Source organism: Xenopus laevis, chromosome 1S (genome assembly GCF_017654675.1).
Source record: "Xenopus laevis strain J_2021 chromosome 1S, Xenopus_laevis_v10.1, whole genome shotgun sequence".
Classification (NCBI taxonomy): domain Eukaryota; kingdom Metazoa; phylum Chordata; class Amphibia; order Anura; family Pipidae; genus Xenopus; species Xenopus laevis.
The window spans coordinates 78761141-78788735 of NC_054372.1; the positions used below are offsets into that span (position 1 = coordinate 78761141).

The 27595-nt window shown below is 40.4% G+C and overlaps 1 protein-coding gene across 8 annotated transcripts; it reads left to right on the forward strand.

The window, feature by feature from the left end:
• On the forward strand, positions 1-27595 carry enoph1.S (enolase-phosphatase 1 S homeolog). 8 transcript variants are annotated; one of them, XM_041576490.1, is made up of 8 exons: positions 219-351; positions 4653-4754; positions 11984-12180; positions 13442-13574; positions 17159-17282; positions 22133-22184; positions 24482-24512; positions 24940-25122. In XM_041576490.1, the coding sequence occupies exons 1-7, from the start codon at positions 268-270 to the stop codon at positions 24501-24503; spliced, it is 714 nt and encodes a 237-aa protein (XP_041432424.1). In that variant the 5' UTR covers positions 219-267; the 3' UTR covers positions 24504-24512; positions 24940-25122.

Consider the following 27595-nt stretch of genomic DNA (forward strand, 5'->3'; position numbering starts at 1 on the left):
GCGCCTTGTAGTCGTTTGCAAAATGGTTGCGCTTGAGAAATTGCGAAGGCCTTAACACTACTCTGTGATAACCAACGCGCAAATATTCTTGTCCCGAGAAGTTACGTTCGTCCGCTCTGCTGCTGAAGATGCTATTACCTAATTCGTTACCCGTATGTTCAAAAGCCTCCACTCCTAAGTGAAACTAAGCGGCTTTTTTCAGGCTTGTAGCAGGGGCTGGGTTTTACGTCACACCAATTCTACAACGTGGGGGCAATAAGTGCTGTGATGGCTTTATTCTCCGTACCGACACCCGTTACAACTATCCTGTTAGATATTGAGGGCACCACTACCCCAATCACGTTTGTGAAGGTGAGGAGCTTGTTTGTCTCGCACACATCCAAACAGTGCACTTTATATAGCATGCGCTATAGTGGCCGTCGCTCAAATAAATAGGGTTTCGCTGTTCGACCTTCAAAGCAATAGCTTGATTTTAATGCACGCTATAGCATTTCATAAACAAAGAAGTAAAATATAAAGCTAAATATTGGGCTTTCACCTAGCAATTTAAACCAGCCAGAGGCATGATTTATACAAATCTAGTTACTCAAGGAGCGCCATATAAATATATATTTGTTAAGCTTGACATTTTACACCAGTTTGTCACAATAAAAGAGGCTCTTAGTGTAGGGCCAGACAGGGCTGAAATCAGCCTGCGGGTTAGCCTGACCGCTAGTAGAATCCTCTTCTCTGTTTGGGTCCTGAGCTAACACACAAACACACCAGATTTTGGCTCAAATGCAAAGTCTCGCATTTCTTTGCCGAAATCAGCCGTGTATTCATGCCGGAGCCAACACAACACGCAAACAGGGAAGAGGATTCTGCTAGCAGCCAGGGTCTGAAATTGGCCTGTGGATTTCAGCAGTGATTTCGTTCCTGCCTGGCCCTAGCCTCAATTTCCTCCCAGGGGAGTCAGCTGCATGCATATTTTGGAAAGAACCAACTTAAGGCTTGTTGTTCACCTTCACACACTTTTTTTCAGTTTGTTTGGTTTCAGATAGATCACCAGAAACGAAGACTTTTTCCAATTGCTTCCTATTTTCTATTTGTGACTGTTCTTCTAATATTGAAGTGTAAAGTTTAATTTTTCACCTTCTAAAGCAGCTGGGGAGGTCAGGGACTCATTAACTGTGCTAAATTGATACGTTTGTTTGATACAATTGTTAACTTTGTCCTTGCTTAGCAGAATCCCTTAGTTTTATTAAAAAGGTTGTTCACCTTCCAAACACTTTCAGTTCAGTTGTTTTCAGATTATTCACCATAAATAAAGACCTTTTTCAGTTTTCCATCTTTTGTTTTTTACCGTTTTCCCAATAGGTTTCTGGATAATGGATCCCTTTTCATGAAAGTATCATTTGATGAGAATCTATTGCATTAAAAAAAAGTTATTTCTTTGGGTTTAATGTGCTTTCTGTAGTTCTGTTTGGAATTAGAATCTTGTCACACACACATTCATCTTTAAAGGGATACTGTTATGGGAAAAAAATTTTTTTTCCAAATGAATCAGTTAATAGTGCTGCTCCAGCAGAATTCTGCACTGAAATCCATTTCTCAAAAGACCAAACAGATTTTTTTTTTTATATTCAATTTTGAAATCTGACATGGGGCTAGACATTTTGTCAATTTCCCAGCTGCCCCAAGTCATGTGACTTGTGCTCTGATAAACTTCAGTCACTCTTTACTGCTGTACTGCAAATTGGAGTGATATCACCCCTCCCTTTCCCCCCTCCAGCAGCCAAACAAAAGAACAATGGCAAGGTAACCAGATAACAGCTCCCTAACACAAGATAACAGCTGCCTGGAACAGCGCTTAATAGTAAAAACCTATGTCCCACTGAGACACATTCAGTTACATTGAGAAGGAAAAACAGCAGCCTGCCAAAAAGCATTTCTCTCCTAAAGTGCAGGCACAAGTCACATGACCAGGGGCAGCTGGGAAATTGACAAAATGTCTAGCCCCATGTCAGATTTCAAAATTGAATATAAAAAAATCTGTTTGCTCTTTTGATAAATGAATTTCAGTGCAGAATTCTGCTGGAGCAGCACTATTAACTTATTTACTTTGAAAAAAATGTTTTTTCCCCTGACAGTATCCCTTTAAATTACCATAGCAACCAGGCTGTATTTTAAATAAAGTGGAACATAAATAAGTGAGTGACTGAATATACAGACAACTAATACGAAATAATATTCCATCAGCCTTAATATTGTATACTCACTGTAGATAATGGGTTGTTTGATGTTATGTATTAAGAGTGATGTAAATCCTTTAAATGAATAGTCATGGACTGCATAGTATAATGTAATGACATACTTGTGATACAGGAAAAGTTAGCATAGGAAAATGCATTTTAATATTTATTTAAGAAAACCGCAAACCTGTATCCGTGTCCTGAGTTCATCAAAATCTTTATAAACTGCTATAGTGCACTACAGATATTATATTTTGTATTGCTTACCAAACAGTCCTTTTAGTGATTGCTTAATTAAATGTCTGACTGCATTTCTCTTCTTATTGTTATAATTAAAATGATTGTTGTTACAAAAATACAATGATTTTGTTTTGTTTTACAAAAACAAAACAAAATTACTATTATTTTCTATTCCTTTGGGGAGTCTGAAAATATCAAGCTTTATTTATTAAATTATACAGTGTAGATTGTAGAAAATGCTTCCTGTGTGTATCAAGTCCCTACACCTACTCTCCGAAGACATTTTATATATATATATATATATATATAAACAATGCAATATTCACTCGTTATTAACTCTTAAAGGAAAAATCAACCTGTTCTGAAAAAAACCCGTAGACCCACCCAACCTCCTCCCCCCAGGCTAACTAGATGCACCACACTCCATACTTATTCCTTGCCGCAGATTCTTCCAGCAAAGTTACAAGTGTCCATCTTCTTTGTCCTCTGTAAGCTGACTGTGAGATTGGTATTTCTGCACATGCGCAGTTTGCGCAACTGCGCATGCACGGAATTACATGGAAATTGCCGATCTCGCAGTCAGCTTACCGAGGACGCAAAAGATGGAGGCGTGGCACTTCACTGGAAGTATCTGCGGCGAGGGGTAAGTATGGAGTTTGGGGCATGTCCCCGGGGGGGTAGTTAGCCAGGAGGCAGGGGGGTCTACCCGGGGTAGGGGGCTACGGGTTTTTTTCAGAACAGGTTGAATTCTCCTTTAACAAGCAGGAGCGTAACTATACAGGAAGCAGACACTGCAGGGTCTGCAGCACCAAAAACCTCCCTCCGACGCTGTCTTAATGAAAATGTTGCATGCATGCTGCATCGAGCAGGTGTGCATGCTCAAGCGACGGAGGGGGGAGAAGTGGGGGGATTTTTCTAGATTTTTAGTGGGGGGGCATGGCAAGCGATTGCTACACCACTGCTTACAAGCTTAAAATAGCCAGAAGACATTTCCATGGAAACCTCGGAGAGGAACAAATAGGTCAATAGAAAGGATCACTTGGTATAACATGACTTCCACTTAGATTCATTCAAAAATATAAAAATGCTTGACTAGTAAAATATAAATCAAGCGCAAGTATTGCTTTTAACAACTGCACCGATAAAATTGCATTGTTCTACCCAAGGTTTCTTTTGCTGTATTTCCCATGGGCGTGTATTGCAAGTAAATTCATCCTGGAACAATACATCCGCATATGAACAGTGTATAAATTAAGCTCTGATTAGCACTTTAAAGGTTAACTACAGTGCCAAACTGTGGGGGTTGGGTGTAGAATTAGAAGAGTGCTGCAGTGGAAGAGAGGACAGAAAAAGTAGGGTGAGACAAATTTTAGAAATTAACCCCTTAAAAAATAAACGATGAGAGAGAGAGTGATATCACAGCTTCTGGGCAAGAAGCTAGCTAAATTATATGGCGGTTCAAATGTAATGCGGAGCACTATGCCATTTTGTTGCAAAAAACCTTCAACAAACAAAAGAGCTAATAGAACACAAACAAGATTAGGATATCTCTCATGTTTGCTTACTTTGCATTGCCCAAGTCCAAGATAGAGTAAACATCCCCCCTATGGGAAATGCTAAATATGGAGTTCAGTCTAATGTGCAAAGAGCTACATTTTGGTTTCGTCAGACCATTTCACTTGCTTGCTTGGAGTGTTCTGTTGTTTCATCCCCTGAAGTTGGACTTCAGATATACAGGCAGATTGTCTCAATGTAACATTGTCAAGTTAAACCCGACAATGTTTTGTTCACAGTTGGTGCTTTTTTTTATGTTTCTGAAATGTGAATGTGCATTTTAGGTTTTTAGCTTGTTACTGGAACAGATTTCGGGCAAATCTTTTGTGGTAGATTCGGTGTTTGGTTAAATTCAGAAGTTTACATATTGTATATAGGCGAGTGTAACTGTGCAGTTTGTATTTGTTTCAATGTACATTTTGTTTTCAGATCTTTCAGTTCTTTATTTTAGTGCTGTTTTGGTTTTATGAACTGCATCTGAATTTGAAGAAAAACACATAAAATTGCCATTTAAAACAAAATATAATATTTTTTTTACTGTATACACAACTAACACCCAACCTCCATATGTTGTATTAGTTTTGCTTCTTTTTAATAACTTTAAAGCTTTCTTAACTTTCTGTTTAGGATGTGCTGTTCCCTTATATAAAAGAAAACATTAAAAAATATCTCCTTGAGCACTGGCAAGAGAAGGAATGCCAGGAAGATATCACCCAGCTTCAAAAACAGGTTGGTCATTGCATAATAAGTACAATTCTCTGTCAATGTAGGGATCATTTATAAGCGTACTGGCAGACAAGGAGATTTGTGTTTACATCTGTGCTACCACAGCATCAAATCTCCCCAAAATGATTTACCACCAGCAATAAAGTAAATCACAGTGGGAAAACATACATGAAGTTTCATTTTCCGAAGTCGCAGGTAAACTTATGGTAGTTTACTTGCGAGGTACCTTTTGAAAATGAAGAGCTGCATATGTTTTCCCACAGACTTCATTCTCTATTGTCAGTGGGAAAGCTTTTATGGGAGATTTGTCACCTACAGTAGTACAGGTTTAAATATAGGCAACAAATCTCCCCATCTGCCAGTACCCTAATTATAACTTGCATGGACACATGCCGGCATATCTTTGTTTTCAGCACGGTTTTTAAAAAAGCCGACCACCGATTAAATACCCTAGCATAATGTGCCATTGCCTAAGCTTATACTTTTAAGCGTATCTACCCGGCAGTCGGCTTTTTTTAAAAACCATGCAGAAAACGCGGTGAAGATCTGCATGTGTGTCCATGCCCTAATACGAACTACATGCGCATCCAATCAATATTCTGAATATATTGCTATTTTTGGTGCCATGGTAAAATAAAGATTTATAATATAACTGCTAAAACTGCTGTAGAAGGTAAAAGGCATGCATATACATTGATGAGTATATTGACTTTTAAGACTGTAGTAAACCCCACCATGCTATTCTGCTTTATATGACTAGGTACTGGGCAAGGGGTGTATTAGATGTGGTTTTGTTTTCTTTTAGTGGTATTATAGTAGGGGACTAAATAATATTTATCTAATTTTATTTATGGAGTGCTACAGCAGTTGTGGTCACACTCTTTTGCTTCAGTCTTCGTATGGCTCGTCACTATTTTTGCATCTAAAGCCACTCCTTGCACTTTCACATAGTTGAACTATTTTTCTCCTCTCCAAGGTATCCATTGCACTGATTTAATCTGGGAGCATGTGCAATAGCATAAGCTCCAAAGAAAGTTTGTACTTTTCCTTGTGGCTGTCCAGTGTGATGCAAGGGCTACTGGAGTAAAGTAGCAGGCTATTCAAAGGCAATGTCCAGTAGGAAAATACATAAGTTTCTCTAGATAATGTATCTAAAGCCTATCTAAAAGTAATAATTGTTACGCGTTGTATATATTTATGGCAATTTTCACTGCCCTTCTTGATAAACACAATAAGCCTGAATGGGGAATCAGTAGGTAAAGGCCTAAATAGATATTGGGATTGCTATTTTCCTGTTCCTTTCACATGGCAGTGAGCACACAAAGGGTTAATCCCCCTGCCGTGAGGAAGGTACAGGAAATGATGTAATAAAAGGGACTCCCCCTCGCCTTGGCGCCCATTCTTTTTCTTCCTGTCGTGGAAAAATACCCTCTTACCCAGCAGAGCTGCTCTCCCTCTGTCTGAAGCTCCTGAGCCGAGACTAACTTCTCATGTGTGCCCCAGGAGGAGCCGGCGGGCTCATGGCCATCCGTTGCCAACAGCGCGATGACTCGCAATGCCCCTCTGTTGAGCGGCGCATGCGCAATAAGACGCTGAAGCGCCCATTACTAACGTCCATCCTGATGCGCTATGCGCATGCGCGAACTTCCGGGTAAGCCTTAAAGGGGCGGGATGGCGCCAAAAAATGTTTTTAAATCCCCTAAGCTGCTACTCTGAATCTGTATGTGGCTGGTTGCTGCTTCTGAAGGCAGAACAAGTGTGTATTGACTATATCACTGGTCCCAGGTGTAAGTAGTTACCTATGGGAGTTTTTCACGCTGGGAGCTCAGGTTAATTAAACAAAGTAACCTGTTATGTGTATATGTTTTGCAGGCTGCCTGTAATGAGTCACAGACGCTCGCATTCAAGCTCCAGAGGGTAAGCATGGATGGAGAGAGAGAAACTATGGGACTATAAAAGCTTCGGACTGTAAGTAAAATGCAATTTTTCTCCTTACAGAAGTTGGTCACACAGAGATGAACCTAGCAGAAGCAAAAGCTCAAGAAAAGAATGCATGGCTTGTGACAATCCTGCCATGCCAGATAAAAGGCTATGTAAAAAATGCCTGACAGATGCGAGCGAACCAGCTCAAGAACAAATGACAAACATGATGGACTGGATGCAATCCACCTTTAAACAGTCCATGGCTACAATGGTGGATGAAGTGACGGGTAAAGTCATGAAAAACCTGACTAAACAGGGTGTTACACTCCGACCTAGTGACAAGAGCTCAGTTAGAGAAACTGAGGAGTTGGAAAACTCAAGCACCTCGGAGGGTGAGATACCTCTCTCTGATTCGGAAACAGAAGAGATAGAGGATACCACATTCAACATTGAATTTATTGAACCTCTAATAAGACACATGAGGGCTACGCTGGACCTGGATGAGGAAGATCCCATACCTAAACAAGACAAAATGTTCAAATCAAGTAAAAGGGCTCAAATGTTCCCAGTACATGAGGTCATTTCCAAGATGATTCAATCAGAATGGGAAAATCCAGATAAAAAACTGGGGGAATCCAAACGCTTCACTGAAATGTATCCTTTTTCGGAACAGGATGTGAAAAACTGGGTGTCTACACCAAAAGTAGATGCTGCGATCACCAGAATAGCCCGGCGAACCACACTACCCGTGGATGAAGGAGTATCCTTAAAAGATGCCATGGAACGAAGGCAAAATGCCATACTGAAAAAGATGTTCTTGGTAGGAGGGATGGCATGTAAAATTGCGGTAGCTACCACCTCACTGGCTAGAGCTAATAGCATATGGATACTGGACATCGAAAATGCCATCAAGTCAGGAGCAGACACAGAAAATCTACTGGATATTGTCCAAGATATAAAGACAGCCAATAACTTTACTGCCGAAGCTTCGCTTGATGGGTCAAGAATGGCAGCCAAATCTATGGGAGTGGCAGCCAGACGGTCACTGTGGCTGCGTCATTGGCAAGCAGACTCCCAGTCTAAGCACAATTTATGCTCTTTAGCATTTAAAGGGAAATTCCTTTTTGGAGAACGCTAAGACCAGATCATCTCTAAAGCTTCTGCAGGAAAATCTGCTTTCTTGCCACAGGATAGAAAAGACAGAAAGCCTTACAGGAATTGGTCCAGGGACCAAAAACCCTCCTTTCGTGACACAAAGCAGTATAAGCCAGGAAAAACGTTTTTTCGGCAACCCTGGAGATCCAGGTTTCCAAATCAAGATAACTGAGAACAAAAAACAGAGAAAAAATCAGCATGAAGGTGCGCGAGCCCCTCTGGCCCAAGTGGGAGGCAGAATACAAGCCTTTTTGCCAGTGTGGGCTCAATATGTAACAGACTCTTGGGTCCTCAACACGATTTCAAAGGGGTATGTTCTTCGACTAAACCCCCCCCCCCCCAAAAGAAGCTTCGTGTCATCCGACAAGAGAAGGTCAGAACAAGACATGAAAAACATCAAAAATGCCCTATCGGATCTTCTAACCAAAAGAGTCATAGAGGAAGTACCGATGCAAGAACTCTTCTCAGGCATATATTCTCACCTATTTCTAAAGCAAAAGCAAAATGGAGCATTCCGGGCGATTCTCAACCTCAAGACCCTCAATCAACATCTAAAAGTACAAACCTTCAAGATGGAGTCAATGAGAACAATCGCTATGCACATCTGCCCAGGAGACTGGATGGCAAAGATAGATCTCCTAGACGCTTACTTTCATATACCTATATGGGAACCTCACAGAAAATTTCTCAGTTTCCTGATTCTGGGGAAGCACTACCAATATCGAGCCATACCCTTTGGCCTATCAACAGGGCCCAGAGTTTTCACCAAAATCCTGGCCCCACTTCTGGAACATCTCCGAATAGAAGGAGTTCAAATCTTCGGATACCTGGACGATCTTTTCATCAAAGCTCCAACATCCCAGACATTGACCAAACACCTAAAGAAGCTGGAATCCACCCTGTCAGATTGGGGGTGGTTGATAAACTGGGACAAATCCGTATTAACACCGACCCAGAAAATAGTATTCCTGGGAACTTTGATAAATACCAAAGAAGGGTACCTGAGCCTCCCTCAGGAAAAGATACCCGATATCCAGAGTCAAGTAAAACGACTCTGTTCGAACCCAAATCCATCGGCAAAAACTTGTCAACAAATCTTGGGGAAACTCAGCTCCACAATGGACTCTGTCAGATGGAGCAGGATCCACACCAGAACACTGCAAAGAGAATTTCTGACACAATGGAGCAAAGACCACTTAAAACCACAACAAACTATCAGCCTGTCGAGAAATACTATACAGTCTCTAGCTTGGTGGCTGAAAGAACAGAATCTGAAAATACCTATTTCATTGAAACCTCGGATCTGGGAAATCATCACCACGGATGCCAGCAGATTAGGCTGGGGAGCTCACTGCCGTGGCATGACATGCCAAGATACATGGTCACGGGAAGACAGCAGGAAAAGTTCCAATTGGAGAGAGTTGAATGCAGTACTATTGAGTCTGCCAAAATTCCTGAGGATTATCCAAGGGAAAGAAGTCCAGATAAAATCAGACAACCTCACTGTAGTCAATTATATCAACAAACAAGGAGGAACCAGATCTCAAGCACTATTGAACACGACCATAACTATATTCTCCTGGGCAGAAGAACATCTGAAGGACATCTCAGCTACATACATCCCGGGAATCCAGAACTCTCTAGTAGACCACCTGAGCAGAAAATTCCCTGCTATAGGGGAATGGGAACTCAGTCAGGAGATATTCAAAATGATATCCAACAAATGGGGGCCATTCTCGATAGACTTAATGGCAACATTCCAGAACAGAAAAATACAGACGTTCTGCTCCTGGAGGAGAGACAGTCGAACGAAATATTGGGACGCCTTTTCATTCCCCTAGAAGTTCCAAACAGCATACATCTTCCCACCACTGGTGGTAATTCTGAAAGTAATACGGAAGATCAGGATGGACAGAGCGAGTGTGGTCATGGTGACCCCCTGGTGGCCCAGAAGGGCATGGTTTCCTATCTTGATACAATTGAAACAAGAGGAACCCTTTCACCTTCCCATCCTACCAACAATACTACACCCAGATCCGAACAACTGGGCACTAACAGCATGGAAACTGAAAGGATCAGGCTGAGCAAGCTAGGGTTATCCTATGCTACAATCACAACAGTGCTGGCTTCAAAAAAGAATTCAACACACATTAAATATGCAAAATCATGGGAAGTTTTCAAAAAATGGTGTGAGGAAAAAGACCATTACCCTGTCATGACCTCAGAATTCACCCTTCTAGAATTTCTCCAATCAGGAATGGACCGAGGGTTAAGCCTCTCCACACTAAAAGGGCAAATAACGGCTATATCTTCATACACCAGTAAGCAATGGGCTTCTAACCAGCTTATCAAAAAATTCCTTCAGGGTCTAAAAAAGCTTAGGCCCATAATCAGACCTGAAATACCTCCCTGGGATTTGTCCCTGGTTCTCAAGGCTCTGATGGAAAGTCCCTTCGAACCACTCGAAGAGGCATCACTTAAATTTCTGTGTCTAAAAACTGTTTTCTTGCTAGCCATTACTTCAGCAAGGCGAATAAGTGAGTTACATGCACTTTCCATAAAAACTTCAAAAATGACGTTCTTTCCAGACAAAGTGGTACTGAAAACAGCGGACGGATTCTTGCCTAAAGTTTCCACCAGATTTCACCAGATTTAGTTTTGCCCACTTTTTACTCTGAACCAAAAAATCAACAAGAGGAGAAACTACACACCCTAGATGTAGTTAGATGCCTCCGTACTTACCTGGATAAAGTGGCAACCTTCAGAAAAACAGACTATCTGTTGGTTACAATTGGAGGCAGTAATGCAGGAAACAGAGCTTCCAAAAGTACTATTGCTAGTTGGATAAAACAATGCATTCAGACGTCTTACTCATTGCAGACAACACCGGGGCCAGCACCAAGAGCACACTCTACTAGAGGGATGGCAGCATCCTGGGCACTCAGAGCCCAGGTATCCGCAGAAGAAATCTGCAGAGCTGCGACCTGGTCTTCATTCTGTACATTTTCAAAGCATTATAGGTTTGATACCTACTCCAAAGAGCTGGCCAGTTTCGGTCACTCCATTTTGGATGCGGCTACTTCCATTAAATAATTCTGCATTTACGTTTGGGAGTATGGTTTTTATTTTTCCCACCCTGCATATGTAAGCTTGTTAAGTCCCTTTGTGTGCCCACTGCCATGTGAAAGGAACGGGAAAACAGAAAAACATATCATACTTACCGAGATTTTCGTTTCCTGGACTGTAACATGGCAGTGGGCAGGGGCTTCCCTCCCATGGGTATTTTTACTCCGTCATTAAGAATGGGCGCCAAGGCGAGGGGGAGTCCCTTTTATTACATCATTTCCTGTACCTTCCTCACGGCAGGGGGATTAACCCTTTGTGTGCCCACTGCCATCTTACAGTACAGGAAACGAAAATCTCGGTAAGTATGATATGATTTTCTGTTATATTTTAGCTTTCCAATCCAGTTATCTGTAAATGCATTGGTTATTGAAAAGACTGTATTTATATTCTCTGTAGTGGTAGTTCTGACTCCAGTACAGTGTAGCAGAGGCCAGCTGATATTCTCTACAGACCTGAAGTAGAACTGTCCTGCAGAGAACCAGACAAATAAATAAGTACTGCTTTTGGTTACAAATCTCTTTAAAACCACTGTGTATTTAAATATGTTCTAATGCAGGGGTCCCCAACCTTTTCTACCTGTGAGCCACATTTAATTGTAAAAAAAAGGTTGGAGAGCAACATAATCATGCAAGAAGCTCCTACAGGTGCAAAATATGGAAAGTTATTGGTAATTGGTAGCCCCCTATGTGAACTTGCAGCCCACACGAGTCTCTGTTTGGCAGTGCAATTGGTTTTAGTGCCACTAAAGCTTGCCTTCAAGCCAGGAATTCAAAAATAAGAACCTGCTTCAAAGTCACTTTGAAGTTACCTGGAGCAACATCCAAAGGGTCGGAGAGCAACATGTTGCTCACGAGCCACTGGTTGGGGATCACTGTTCTAATGAATAATTACATTTTAAATAATGTATATTAGAGAGTTCCTTATAATTGCATTATTGCAAGATACAGTTTTGTTGAGGAGATTCCCTTTAATACCAAGCATTTCATAAATGTTTATATATTTTTATGAATATATTCTTTGTTTATAAGGCAGAGAAAGACTCCCACATTGATGGATTTGTGCCCATTCCTTCTGCAATTTCTGACAATGAAACCGAAAACATGATCCAGGCAGTGGTGGATAATGTTTACTGGCAGATGTCCCTAGACCGAAAGACCACTGCTCTTAAACAGCTGCAGGGTCACATGTGGAGGTCAGCCTATATAACTGGACAGCTTAAGGGCGAGTAAGTATGACGTATGTGGTTTAATGTATCTGTGGAAATCTCATTCCAAATGTATTCGCTTTTTTAAGGGCAGTTTTAAAAGGTATTGCTAGTGATATGTAGATAAAGATCTAAACTATTCATACAAGTTTGTCTGCTACTTTCAATACGATATAAAATTCTGTTGCACGAGTTTTGTTTAAAATGGGCAGATTTTCAGAAACATCTTTGATGAGACCATATTGTTGCCAAAAATCACGTTTGTGGAGAAAAAATTGTATACTTCCTCAATTTAAAGGGGATGCTCACCATAAATGGCTTTTTCTTTGGGTGTTTAAAGAAAATGGAATTCCAAGCCACTTTCCAGTATATTTTAAATGAAAAATGTTCAATGATTTCAAAATTATTTGTAAACATTTCACATTGTTCGATCTTTGGTGATTGTAGAGTTCTCTAGGGGTCTGCACTAAAATAAAGCTCTTATATTTATAGTGTGTAGTGGCTGGAATATGGTGAAATATCTCTGCAAAGCTAGAGACACTGATTGCCTGTAGGGATGTTGATGCTCTTTGTGGGTAGAGTTGCACAGTGCTGTCCGGGTGAAATTCCTCTACTTAAATAGTTGATACTAATATTTTTTTCTAGACATGATATGCATGTATGCAACCGAATATGTTGGTGTATTTAGGTAGATATAAACATTCATGTAACTACCAAATGCAACACCACATACAATACCACATTTCTCACCCACTTAATTCGATCTTGCCCACTCCCACACCTTGTGTATTACTCTCTTCCCTTTAGACTGTATGCCTATGCATATGGCCTTCCTCACCTTTTTGTACCTGTTTTGATTGTGATGTTTGTTACTCCATATGTTCTATGTATGTAATTCATGTGATGTAGTTGTATAATCACATTTACTTTACAGTGCTACGCAATATGTTGGCGCTATATAAATACATGTTAATAATAATAATAATGTACAAACAATATAAATATAACCAGCATGATGTAAGGACAGCTATGACAGATTTGGGAGGGTTAATATTTTTCAGTCGCTAAAACTGTGGGAATAGGTCCATTTATTTTATACTTAATTACTTTGAAGCTAAACTTCCTATTTAAATGAATGATACAGCGGTTAATGCATCTATATTAAATATGACTTAGTTAAACTTTGCTAGTTTTTTAGCACATCCATCTTCCTAGAAAATTAGGCCAGTGATGTACTCTTATTTTCCATCATATTCCAGTCTTATTTTCCATCCTCCATTAGAGTCTACGAAGATGTTGTCCCATCTATTCGACAATGGAGGGAATTAGGATTCAAGCTGTATATTTATTCTTCAGGGAGTGTAGAGGCACAGAAACTCTTATTTGGATACTCCATCGAAGGCAATCTGCTTAAGGTAGATACCCAGTTTCTAATAATGTCTCATTTTATTACTACTACTAATATTTACTAAAGGCTTCACAGTGTTTTAAAAATAAATTTGGAGATTCTGCCCAAGAACTCGTGTATTCTACTTTTATGTGTATCTTGATCTGCAATCACAAGTGAGCAGATGGAGCTGACCTATCTTTCTCTGTAAATGTCAAGTGTCTTAAACCCTATTATATAGTACAGTTACTACTCTAGTAAAAGTTCAGTTGCTTATTAAAAGGGTTATTCACCTGTAAATTAACTTTTAGTATGATGTAGAGAGTGATATTCTGAGACAATTTGCATTTCGGTTTCATTTTTTATTTGTGGTTTTTGAATGATTTAGCTTTTTATTCAACAGCTCTCCAGTTTGCAGTTTCAGCAATCTGGTTGCTATGTCCAAATTACCCTATCAAAAATGCATTCATTTGAATGGGAGGCTGGAATCTGAATAGGAGAGGGCCTGAACATAATCATAATTAAGCATGCAGAAAATGTATGCTCTGTATGCAAATTCAGTATGCCCTCATGCTTTACGTTCTATATATAAAAAAAGGTAGATGAATGCTGTTTATAAAAATTTGTTTTTGTTTAATTGTCTGTGAATTCTTATACCAAATATGCCAAAAGCACCAAAAAATCTTCTTTGTGTGGCTACAGTAATCGCACATCTTCAGTTACACTAACACAATACAGCAGCATATGGCATGCAAGAAATGCAGTTGGGAGGAGTATAAGTATTTTTGCTTAGCATCTGTAAACAGAAGCTTCCACTTCTGTTTAATTTCTTAATTTGTTAAAATGTTCAGGTGATGAGACTGGAATTATTTGCATGTCTTTATCTCCATTTAAATTTGTTTACAATTCTTTTGCATAACCTTGTTTGCATTCAAGTTGTGAACTGTGTGCATATGTATGGGAAATCACAGCAAGTGATTACTTGCTAGGTGTACCCTTTACTTCAACATGTCAATAAAATCTAGAAAACAAGACAAACAAAGGTGGTAGTTGGCTTTCAATATAGTAACGGCTATAACAAAATTGCAATTTTCTGGTGCTACCACCTTCTGGCCACGGGATATTAGTCCTTGACAGCCACCACAGCTTTGGCTATATATAATGACTGCTGGCATTTTAATGGGCATTCAACCTTTAACCATATTAGCTGCTTAGATTTTCTTCTTTATAGAAATAGTTCATAGAATATTTCAGAGGACCCTGTAGATATGGAATATGGATGTCCACTGGGTACATTTCACAGGACTTTCTATATGGAAAGAGAAAGTACCAAATGTGAATTATAAGCAGACAGCTAGTAAGTTGGCCGCAACTCCAGAAATTAGTTAAACTTAATTTCTTTTATTAGTTCAAGTTAACTAAATGTTCGTAAGTATCATGACCTTGCAACTTTTGGGTGCTTCAAGCATTTGAGAAGTTCCCAAAACGTGCCACATTAATATTCTAAGATCATTTTCAATTGGTCTTCATTTTTTATTTTTGTGGTTTTATGTTTTTTTATTTAGTAGTCTCCAGGTTGAAATGTCCGTAGTTAACCAGCTAGTGGTTTGATTGGTAGGCTGGAATATGAACAGGAAAGGCTTGAATAGAAACATAGGTAATAAAGTAAAAATTTCAATAAAACAAAACTGTGCAATTGCTCAACATAGCAGTATTTTACCTGTCTTGCTTGATACAGACGAGGAAGGCAAATCATTCTAAAACTGGAAGAGGAAAAAAAAAAATACATTTTATAACAGCATAGTTTTTTTAAGTTTCTATTTTGCATTTTTATAAAAACCATAAAGAAATTAAAATAAGAAACCCTGCCTCCCCTATACCACATTTCACACATTTGGATCCTTCTAATCTTCCCATAGCTTTAAACCTCAGGGACATAATCTAGATTTGGTGGACCATCTTAAATTAGACCATTTTGTCCCAGAGTGATATTAGCAAGGGCCTTCTCCCAATGATCATAATAATTGTCAGACACTTCCATTTGGCTTTGTCAAATGGAACAGGTTGGGAGGACTGAATTATGCTAAATAATTAACATAGTAATTTGGATGGATCTGGAGTCCAAAGTTTTCCCATGCCAGTAGTGTTAAGCTGGCCATAGATGCAAAGCTGGTGACAGTCTCCCACTGAAAATCATCAGATCAAGCCTGGTTGCTTAAGAAAGGGGTATGTACATTGGCTTCTTGATTCGCCCATACTTTAATGGGGGGTAGTGATTACTTCTGGTAATGGAGGAATATCAAATCCCTGCCTGTAAGTCTCTAGGGATCCCATAGTTGTTGCATGTAAATTTGTACATGCTTTGGAACTACTACCAACCGAGTTAAAACAATTGTGTATATAGGATAACTGGGATGCAAATAGTAATATTGTGGGTGGGGAAGGGCAAGCCCCCATTCGTCCCTAGATGCAGTAAGAGTGAACCATAATAGTCTTAGAGATCTGTTGGTCCATATAAAGGAATTTAACGCTCTGTTTATTTTCTTAATATAATTGGTTATATAAACAGGGGAGTTCCACAAAGGGCATACAAATCTGGGTAAGTATAGCATTTTAAACAAATTGACCCTACCCTATAGAGTTAGTGGAAATTTAGTCCAGTATTCTCAGTTCTCTGCTACGTACAATGATAGTTCTGTCATGTCTATAATGCCCAGGTAGCAGAACATAGTCACCAGAGTGGGTGCAGGGGTGCCTTCTGCAATAGTTAGGTTCCCCAAGGGAAATAAAATGTACTTATTTTTTTATTTAACAGTAGCCCACTTAGCACTCCAAACCTCTCAATTACCTCTATCACAGCCAATAATGAGAGGCCAGCATCAGTGTATCATCAGTATACAACACTACTTTTTCTTCTATATTACCAAGTGTGATTCCCTTAAATAGGGGTGTTTGTCTTCCTTTGGCTCCCAGTGGCTCAATGGCCAGTGCAAATAAAAACAGGGGACACCCTGGTCGCTACCTCTCCAAATTCAAAGGATTGATCTGGACTTAAGTCACAGCTTTTGTATACAGCAGATTGACCCATGAGATAAACATCAAAGGTCTTAGTTATTAGTTATCTAGTGAGGCTATTGCCCCAACAGAATGGCGTTGATGGGCCAGATGAATGTATGTGTATAAATGTCTAAAATTAATGGAAGTCATTTTATGAGGTATAAAGCTGGTCTGATCTGGGTGTATTAGGTGTGTAATTACCTTTACTAGTTTATTAGTTTATTTGCCAATAATTTTGCAAGTATCTTGGCGTCTGTGTTAATTAAAGGTAGTTAGTTGGGGGATATCCGCATAGCACAGTTACCTGAAAGGTGATTTACCAATTTAAAAAACAAAATAAAGTCCACAAAGTTTTACTATATATCCAGAATTGCAGCTACCTTACTAGTTTTCTGCTTATGTTAAGTTTGCATGAAATCGGAATACAGCTGCATTCATGGTTTTACAAGGCATACCATGGTGGTCAAGTGGTGATGTTAATTGCTCTTTAATAGATGTTTTAGTTCTTTATAAATATCATGCCGCATTCATTATATACTCATGCATTATTTTCAGCTGTTGGACGGGCACTTCGATACTACTGTTGGACATAAGGTAGAAAGCAAGAGCTACAGAAACATTGCAGACAGCATAAGATGCTCACCAGAAAACATTCTTTTTCTGACTGATGTTGTAAAGGGTAAGTTCGTTTTGTCTTTTGCTGGTGTAGGGATGTGTAAAATAGCCACCCCTAGTATTTTGTGCAGGCAGTCCCTCCAGGTTATTATGGACACCTAATTGGGTCCTAAAATACAGTTGGGAGGGGTACTGTTTGCTCTTTCTGCTCTAAGCCAGGCTCCGACGAGGAGAGTCAGAGGGATTAAGATCCCGGGTACTAATAGCCCAGAAGTAGGGACTAAGTGTATAGGAACAGGGTAGATAGATTCCCCTCAGGTTCCACTTAGGGAAAGGCTGAAAGCTGGTTGTACCTTTATTGCTGCTGAGCTTGTCCTCTTGCCTGTGGGGACTAATACTGACCATATGGTGCTGTGAGTATTGCCTATTCAATGTGATGCCAAATCCTGTCATGCTCTATTGTATACTCCACTGAGGATTGTGTATGTTCACTAAACCAGTTCATGTTTAAGTTATAAGAACCACTGGCGCCCAATTATTATACCCTGAATCCAGTTACAGTTGCTCTACACCCTGCCTCCACAACGTTGCGAGGGCTCACTCCCTAAGATTGCAGGTCTCATCCGGGGCACATTTATTGGGAGTGGAGCTCAATAGTGGTGTACGATACACACAATTTACTATAGTGCTACATTTTGGCGCCCAACGTGGGGCTCGAGGGGTTTAAACTGTAACACAGCACTGCATCCTAGTGTGACAGGGGCTGCAGGTGCGGACTCAATAGGAAAAAGGCCAGACTATCAGCGGGAGAATTCTGTGGTTCTTTCCTCCCGCCTAAAGTATTCTGACACAAAGAGTAATTGAGCAGTGATATTATAATGACTATAATACAGTATCAGCATGTGTCAGCCTGGGCTGCTGCCCAAGGCATCGATCCAAAGCGAGCATTAGCAGTGGATATGGTGCCTGAGGATTATGATCACCACGGGGTGACTGAAGAGTTGCACCGCTACTCTGAGTTAATGGGGTGTAGATTGTTTGATTTAGAACCCTCCGAAATTCCCGGTTACTCTGTACTATACTATAAGTCCTCCATAGAGATACCGGAATTCATGGGCACTGCTGTTGTTTGGCCAGTAAGAGTTTGACGACAGGGAGGCCCTATTGTTTTTGGTAACCCAATGGTCGAATGGGGACCAACCCGACAAGCTGGCAAAGTATGGGAAGAAGCGCCCAGCGTTGATCCTGCGTTGTTGCATCTTACAATGACCCCTGAGGAAGTTTTGGAATGGGCCATAAGGGAACAGATTGACCCTTCTCAGGCTGTGGTTGTGGACTGGATCCCTATAGGGCACAACGCAATGTATGTTTAACCTACGATGGTTAGCATTTGGCCTAGAAAATGATTTTCTACAAGTTGCAAGAAAACCTTCCAGAGTGAAAGGATATTCTAGTATGCTTTATAGGGTGTCCTGTGAGTTCAGCGACCGCCCCAGACCATGTAGAATTCATCCCTGGGGTCTGCCACCCGAGGGTTGCCCTCTCATCTATCCTAAGCCAGGACTGTTTTCAACCATAGCGGACAAATGTCAGGCCGCTGATAGTGAAGTCGTCAGCCAACCTTTTTCAACCCTCCCCGGTGTGATAACTTCTGAGGAAGTGTATACATGGGCCGTGACGGAGGGTGTTGATCCTAGGTGAGCCGTGGTCCTAGATGAGGTTCACCCAAGCGCCCCAAGATATTTGGCCGCTTGCCCTTTAAGTCTGTTTCCAAGGTTTGACAGATACAGATTCATAGCTCAAGCTCAGTCTGAAGTTCGGGACTGTGTTCGGTTACTATGGCAGGTGAATAATGACCTCCCAAATGATGATGAGGGACCACCTAGGATTTACCCTGTGGGGATGATAGAGGGGTGTGCATGTGTTTATGCTAAACTGCCAGTTCAGCCCCCTGTGAAGGAAGAGAGCGTTGAAGTGGTGATTGCCTGTACCCCCGAATTGGCCAGTACAGGGTTAACAGATTACCTAAACCGCAAGGACTGCCTGAAAGAATCTGGGGTCCCCATTGTGGAGCTACCATGTGAACCAGAGGCCCCGGTAGCATTATTACAAGAGGAGAGCATTCCTGTTACTGTGATTCCCCCCTCCTTAGCTGACAGAGATGAGGGTTGTGTGGAGAATCTACCTCCAACAGAAACTGAGTTGGGTACACTGAATGTGCTAAATCGCTCTGGGATGGAGGCTATCTGTGTTAATACATTGCATGAACATTTCCCCGCTGAAAGTGTTCCACCAGGGGGAGTGTCCAGAGAAGTGGCTGTTGGCGCGAAACCTGCACTCAAAGATACCGCGAGAGCCGCAAAGGAAGGCCCTGACCTGAGTGAGATCACGTCCGCCATTTTGAGGGTAGTGGCGACTACGTTGAAGATGGACGTGTCTTCGGAGAAGATGGCGGAGTTGGCTACAGAGCCTGCCGTGTTAAAGGCGATGGAGGATGCAATTGGTTTGCCTTGCTGAGCCAGAGAAGCATTATGTCTGGCAAGGGACTTTTATTTCCAGTACGAGGGGTCCGATGATTCCGTTTTGCGGTCGGTGTGATATGGAGACACCGGACGCTTTGGAGAACGCTGAGCAAGAATGTTCGCAGTGTGGAGTGCAACTATGGATGGGACCTTTCCACCGTGCAGACCAGCTTCCCTTGGAGCGAGAAACCGTGGAAGGTGTGGTGAGTGGAACCCGGGCGCTAGTGTACCATGAGATAGAGAGTACCCCGGGGGTGTCAGCGGCTGCGACCTCCGCACCCGAGAGTGTCCCGATTGTCCCACACAGTGAAGGCCCGCCAGAAATCAAAGAGGTTCCCCTGCCTATTGATATCACACCCGAGGGTGATATATCATCCCCCACCGTTGCTGTGATGAACTTGCTACCGCCAAAGTTGGCGATTGAGTGTTGTGACGCTGATGTATTAGTGTCATTATCGGATGCCATTCCCCTAGTGGAAATCGGAGAGAAGGGGTTAGTGCATTCCCATGGAAACCATATGATGGTGGCTGTACCGATTCCTGCGGACGGAGACGGTGGAGCCCAACAAGCTGTTGTTGCCCCTGCGTGTCAAATACTCCCGTTACTGAGCAAAGGGGAGTCTATGGACAGAGTGCTGCAGGAGTTGGGGGTGAATGCAGAGACGATTCCCCATGATGATTCAGCTCCAGTTACCTCGGATGAGGAAAACCTGTTGCCCAAGAAAGTGTCAGCAGCTCACGGAACTTTCGGTGCTGGTGAGAAATGTCGGGCACCTACGAGAGTTGTAGTCTCAGAGGAGGCAGCCATCCCTGTGGGGGTAAGTGACCCTTTGTCTGCTTCGGTGAAGGAGATAGTAGCCGCAGATTTGAATGCTGTAAAAACAGACAGTTACAACACCCCGCAAAGTGTTGGTTAATGACGTTAGCGCATCTGGAGATTTAACAGTGACCATTTATTCTGTTCTTCCTGAGCCTTCTTCAGTCCCCATGAAAGACTCTGAAATAGAATGGGGTAAGCCTTCATTTGGTCGATTAGGACCTGTGACTCCAACCTTCAGAGATCCACCACTCGCTGAGGACCTGTTAGAAAAGGAGCTGACCCCTCTCATGAGTGATGAGGAAGATTGGAAGTCAGTGTCCGAGAGTGCCGAGCAGATTCGGTGTGAGTGTCGGAGGACAGCGGTGAGTGAACCAGTGAGGTCTGTGCACCCCAAGGTGGAAGTGCACTTAACCCCTAGTGAGCCAGGGGAGAGCACTCACGTTTCTGAGTTATACCACCGTACCTGGGGAAAGATCTCTCTATTTGGAGAAAAAGACTTGTTGGCTAATATTCCGAAACCCAAAGAGAGCCCTGGTTCAGAGAAGGTTCCAGGATGGGAGGAGTATGAGGAAAAGCCCATAGAGCCGGAAGAAGAACCTGCTCCTATCATGACAATGCCTAGCAGCTTCAAGGCACCTCCTAAGATAGGCCCAGAGGAGGAAAAGAATTTCTGGGTTCTGCCTGGACGAGCAGATCCAAATGACTTCAGATCAGTCTCCAGGGTGCAGAGAGTGATCCTGGGGTTATTGTATGCCCTATGCCCTATGCTCCATTGTGGGTCTACGAGAAAGTGGCAGCATCTTATGAGGATTGGCTCATTGATGAGATCCTGTGAAAGGAAAAGATGCACCATAGCTGCCTTACCAACCCAGATGCGGTGAAGCGGCAGCAGGATTGGGAGTACCTGAGGGCCATTGAGAAGGAGTGGTGGTATGGGCGCACCATATTAAAGAATGCTGTGAAAAGCTTCGGAAATACAATGCCACTAAGTATTTCTCTATGGATGTTTACGATGGTGATGAACAATGGGTGGAGAAACCCCATCCCAAATATTATATACCATATGAGGACACCAAGGCCCGTTTCCTTCATATGATTTGAAGGAATTGTTTTCTTTTTGATCCTACTCCACTGGGAGTGAAGTTTCAGTTCATTGGAACTGTCTATTGCCTGTCCCCTTACAGTGACTGACTTTGTCCTGGGAAGGATTCTTCTTTATTTACTTCAGTTGGATTTAATTCCAACAAACGGATAACTTTCCAGTTAATACCTACTCGTTGGTAGGTTCATTTCAATTCCCTTTACCCTCCTAAGTGCATATAAAAGAGGACTGTGGGTTCGAATTATTACATGGACTGGAATGATAAAGTATTTGCAATGCAATATGTATAACCTGTGCCTTCTCTTACATATTTTCATTGCTCAGGGTACCTGGACAGTACTCAAGAAATGGTTATACAAAATGTGAGGAATGTTACAATATTGCACTATTAGTATGCAATGTGGAGCTAATAAATGCACAGTTAAGTGACAGTAAAATAAATTGTTTTTCTATGATGCTGTTTCTTTCAGATATGCCATTGTACCTGGTTACTCAGGAGAGTTACCCCGAAGCGGTTATAAGGTAATGGCTAAGTATCACTTTTTGGTAAAGTGTTTGCTATGAATGTACTAAGTCTCCAGTAGTGAGAAGACTTAGACCACTGTTCTATGATAGAGATAGATTTCTCAAAATGGCTTCTAGCATGAAATGCCTAAACTGCTTTCTTTTCAGGTTAACCATGGTTCTCTAGTAGGCCTATGAAGAGGCTACTGGAGGGGAAGTTAACCCTATAGTGAATATAATACATGTGTAATGTTGCAATGTATTTTGGTGCTTTGTTATTTGAATATGTTCCTTGCCGGGACGTAAGGAATTCACCAGGGGGAGAATGTAGGGATGTGTAAAATAGCCACCCCTAGTATTTTGTGCAGGCAGTCCCTCCAGGTTATGGACACCTAATTGGGTCCTAAAATACAGTTGGGAGGGGTACTGTTTGCTCTTTCTGCTCTAAGCCAGGCTCCGACGAGGAGAGTCAGAGGGATTAAGATCCCGTGTACTAATAGCCCAGAAGTAGGGACTAAGTGTATAGGAACAGGGTAGATAGATTCCCCTCAGGTTCCACTTAGGGAAAGGCTGAAAGCTGGTTGTACCTTTATTGCTGCTGAGCTTGTCCTCTTGCCTGTGGGGACTAATACTGACCATATGGTGCTGTGAGTATTGCCTATTCAATTTGACGCCAAATCCTGTCATGCTCTATTGTATACTCCACTGAGGATTGTGTATGTTCAATAAACTAGTTCATGTTTAAGTTATAAGAACCACTGGCGCCCAATTATTATACCCTGTATCCAGTTACAGTTGCTCTACACCCTGCCTCCACACCGTTGCGAGGGCTCACTCCCTAAGATTACAGGTCTCATCCGGGGCACATTTATTGGGAGTGGAGCTCAATAGTGGTGTACGATACACACAATTTACTATAGCGCTACACTGGTATTATTTAACCACTGGGTGTCAGTGTCATGTTATAAAATGTGATCTTAGGCCTCTTAGACATGGGCGTTTTTCCGTGCATAATCTGAGTTTGATGCACGTTAAAACTCAGGTTTGAGAGTGGAAAAAAGCATTCATCCATTGATTCCATTATATTCTGCCAGGCTGTACTCATGATCGTTATTCTTGCGCTTGTCGCACATTCAGCTGTCAACAGACAAAAAACCGCATAAGCAATTTTGTGCAAATTTATGTTTGAGACCTTAAATACAAGTTTTCTTCTGTACTTGGCTGTTTTCTTGGCACTGTCTCAAATACATAAAGGTTATAATTGTATACATTTAACATTGTAATATGTTGTATTTTAGGGTTTAAGGAGTATTCAGAGGGGTGATTTACTTTTCAATGAACTATTTGTATGTTACAGTATGTTACAGAATGGCCTATCTTTAGCAACTTTTCAATTGGGCTTAATTTTTTAGAGTTTGTGAATTATTTGTCTTCCTGCAGCCAAAAAAGCTATTGCTCTGTGAGGCCACAGTTTAGTTACTTTTTATTACTTATCCTAGCAACTAGATAGCTGCTAAAATTGGAGAACTGCTTTACTAAAAGCGAACACATTAAAAAAACCACAAAGAAGACCAATTGCAAATGGTCTCAGAAAATTAGTCTTCATCATTGTAAAAGTTAATATAAAGGTAAACTTTAGTGCTGCTAGTACAGCTTTTCTCAAATGACAAATAGTTGATCCAAAGGTTAAATACATTTTGTGACCTTTTCTGCACTCATTATACAGTATGTATACTTACTAGTTAAGTAAACCTAATTAAACATTCATTTATGCATGGCAGATTTTGGAAATGTATAGGGCCTGTCAAGCGAATTAAATTAAATGAATAATGGAAGTACAAGTGAACTTGCCAAATATGCTTCAGACATACAAAAAAAAAAAAGATTCACTTACCATGGCTCCATGCTCTATTAGTAATTACCCTGGTGCAGATTTTCCCAGTTTTCAATAATGAGCCCCAGTTGATTTTATGAATTGGTCTGTTGTATACCTAATTCCCCATATTACATACAACCTCATTTGTTATACCACCTTTCAACTGTCGAGCTGCATATCCAGGATGGATAAAATATCTCAATTTCCTTTTTTGTTACTGTCATGATTTTTAGTCAATTCCAAATCCTGCAGAACAACGCCTAATCATGGATTTGGTGCATCTCAATTAAATAAGGTTTACGAGCTACAGTGCTGTATTTTAAATATATTGTGTAGTTGTTTCTAAACAGTTAGTTAACTATCAATTAAAGGAGTAGTTAATTTATAATGTCCTGTTCTTGGTCTTTTTTTTTTTTTTTAATTATTTGCCTTTGTCTAGCTTTCAATTGGGGTTTTACTAACACAAGCAGGTAAAAAAACACAAATGCATTGTTATTGTTACTTTTTATAATTTATAAAAACTTTCTATTTAGGTCCTGAGCTTTTTATGTTTCTGTCTTTCATTAAACCATTTCCTATTTGCTAGAGTAAATTGGAACCTAGCAACCATATAGCTGCTATAATTCCAACTGGAAAACTATTGAAAAAAAAATATTTATAAACCAAAAAAAAAAAAAAAAAAAAAGAGCAATTGTACATCACTGTCATGTCATGAAAAAAGTTAATTCAAAGGTGAATTGCACCTTTTAATATGTGATAAGGCCTTAGATTGTAAATTCCACTGGGGAAAGGACTGATGTGGATCATGTATAATCTGTATAAAATGTTGTACAGTTGGTGCTATATAAATAAAGTATAATGATTAACCTTGGAATAATTTCTTTTTTTTCTCCACAGAGGCGTTTGCTGCTGAGAAAGCAGGTTTGCATGTGGCTGTAGTAATGAGGCCTGGCAATGATGCATTAACTGATGAAGACAAATCCAGCTACTGTTGTATCACATCATTCCATCAGATTAATTTTCCCTCCGAAAATAATTAAAGACTTTGCATTCAATAGTAATAAATATAGGATATTGGTATTTACGTTTTTTTTTTTGTTGAATATATTCATTTGACTTGAAACACGACCAGTTAAACCCTACTAGTGTAGTCATGTTTTTTTACATTGTGTGATTTTACATACAATTTAAAAACCTTTTGTTTAAAGGAGCAGTTCAGCATTCAGTAAAACCGAGTTACAAGGCTGCAGAAAATAAAAATGGTTTTTAAACCAGAACAATAGCCAGAACACTACTTCCTGCTTTCAAGCTCTCTAATCTGTTTGTCAGTCAGAGACTTGAAGGGGGCCCACATGGCACATAACTGTTTTGTTACTTTGCTTTTGTTCCTGACCAGGAAAAGAAGTTACGTTTATACAAATATAAACAGTCATAAGAGAAGTTAAGGGAGACTTAATTAATATAAATATGCAATAAAATATGCTAAACCACAAACAGAAGAAATAACTATACAGGCAGTACAAGGGCATGAGAACTTAAGTACTTGAATAATGAATATAATATTAATACTTTACAATAAACTGCCCAATAAGCAAAACAAGCACTGGAAGATAACTTGGGGCAAATCATATACATATTTACCATTCAAACCTTAGTAAATCTGCCCTGAGATGGTTGCTTCCTGGAGTACATTTCCAGGAGGTTGATTGCCAAGCTCTGTTGTACCCTGGCCATGCCCCAATTATAGCCCAAATACAGTATGCAGCTCTGGAGCACTTCATGAAAATCTGAGTGTTTCTAGTTGAGTGAAGCAAACACACAAGTTGTAACAGTGCAGGCAACAGCATAGTATATTGTCATTTTACTTTTTTGTTGTTCCTGTTCCTTTAATTGATTGTGGTTGAAGATAGGAGAGGGGGACAGTGCAGGGACATTCTGGATAATTGACATGACTTGTATGCCTGTGTGTATGGACATTTGATGCTTTGTGTTTTCACAAGGAACCAGATTTAATCATGGAAGTAGCCTGAAGTTTCCTTGTGAGGCAATTACGGACGACTTCAGAAAACAAAGCGTTCCAGGTGCCTGCCCCCAGGCGATTTACATATTAGTCGCCGGGAAGAAGAGGAGATTTGTCGCCTGGCCGTGTGGCATCAACAAAAACATATGTAGCTTTCTAACTCTTGTTAGGCAGCTTTTGAATCAACTTACTGTGCTAGTACTGATCATTCTATTTGATTAAACTTGACATATATAGTATGATTATGTACTCGCTACAAAAAAAACGAGTTCCCCTGCTATTCAATTTTAGCATTGAACAGTGATTTCCAATATAAGGTACCATCTGTGAACATTAATACCATAAAAAAATTATACTTAAGGAGACATGCCTTAAAGGCCATGGGTTTACAGCAGAGTAATACTTACACCACCTAAATAAAAATGATTTATTAAAGGGGATGTAAACCCAAAAATAAAAATGTGTTTGATAGGACATGCAATTCTTTTAAGTAACTTTCCAGGATCCATGAATTCATTTTTTATATGGTTTTAAAGTTTAAGCAGAAGTTACCTTCTCTGTTTAACATAATGCCTTTTCCACAGGCAGTGGCATAACTACCATACAGCATACCCTGGGGGACTGTAATGCCCATGCTGCAGGGTTTTCTATATGGTAGTCCCCCTCACTAATAAGTAGAATCTGAAAGTTATGCTGCAGGAAGCCAGATCAGCCATAGTTATGCCACTATCATCAAATCTTTTAGAGATATTTGAACTGGTCTGACCAGTCTTCTAAGCACTTTAGTAATTTATATTATTCCTTTTCTTTGCAGTGTATAATGTAGCAACATCACCACCTACTGGTCATTTTGCCTGACTGTCTACAGCATCTGCCTGTGGGGAAAAAAGGGTATTGTGTATTATGTTTGCTCTGCTTAACATTGACTAGAGAAACATCAGAATACTATTTTAACTTAATTTTTCTAAGCTGAGCAAACATCAAAGCACCTTCTTTTTTGTTTTTTTCCTGACTAAATGCAGTTCGCCAAAATGACCAGTAGGTGGTGGTGTTACAAAATTCCTTACATTTAAAATAGTGTATAATTGTCTATGTTGGAAACCGTCAAAATAATGTAAATTGCAAAGATTTCTCTGAACATTAACATTGATTTCACATGTAATTTTTTACGTTTTTAATTGCAAAAGAGTAGCAAGTGGCAGATACTGCTTTTAGTAGCAATTACATTTACAAGGAACTTTAAAGCTGAAAATTGGATACATATAATTCCTTATAATTATGCTTTTCTTTTTATAATTATGCGTTTCTTTTGTAGGTTTGGGTTACGGCTTGGTTTTACATGCAAAATTTTTAATTTAAGCCACTCAGTCTGAAAAGTACTACCGATACCTTTAACAGTTCTTCTTTTGTAGATTATTTAGGTGAATGATACAAAAAGAAGTTCCTCTAGAAATTGTGACGGTGGGGTTATTATTCCTTGGGACGAACCTAAGTATAGCTGTGGTACAATAAAGAAATGGTCCAAGAAATGAA

What these genes read in the sequence shown, in the direction of transcription:
- enoph1.S (XM_041576480.1), top strand. Translation starts at nt 268, where the DNA reads ATGGCTTTATTCTCCGTACCGACACCCGTTACAACTATCCTGTTAGAT. An exon ending in ACTGGACAGCTTAAGGGCGA is followed by an intron (nt 12,181 to 13,441) that starts GTAAGTATGACG and finishes ATCCTCCATTAG; the next exon opens with AGTCTACGAAGATGTTGTCC. An exon ending in TCTGACTGATGTTGTAAAGG is followed by an intron (nt 17,283 to 24,939) that starts GTAAGTTCGTTT and finishes TTTTCTCCACAG; the next exon opens with AGGCGTTTGCTGCTGAGAAA.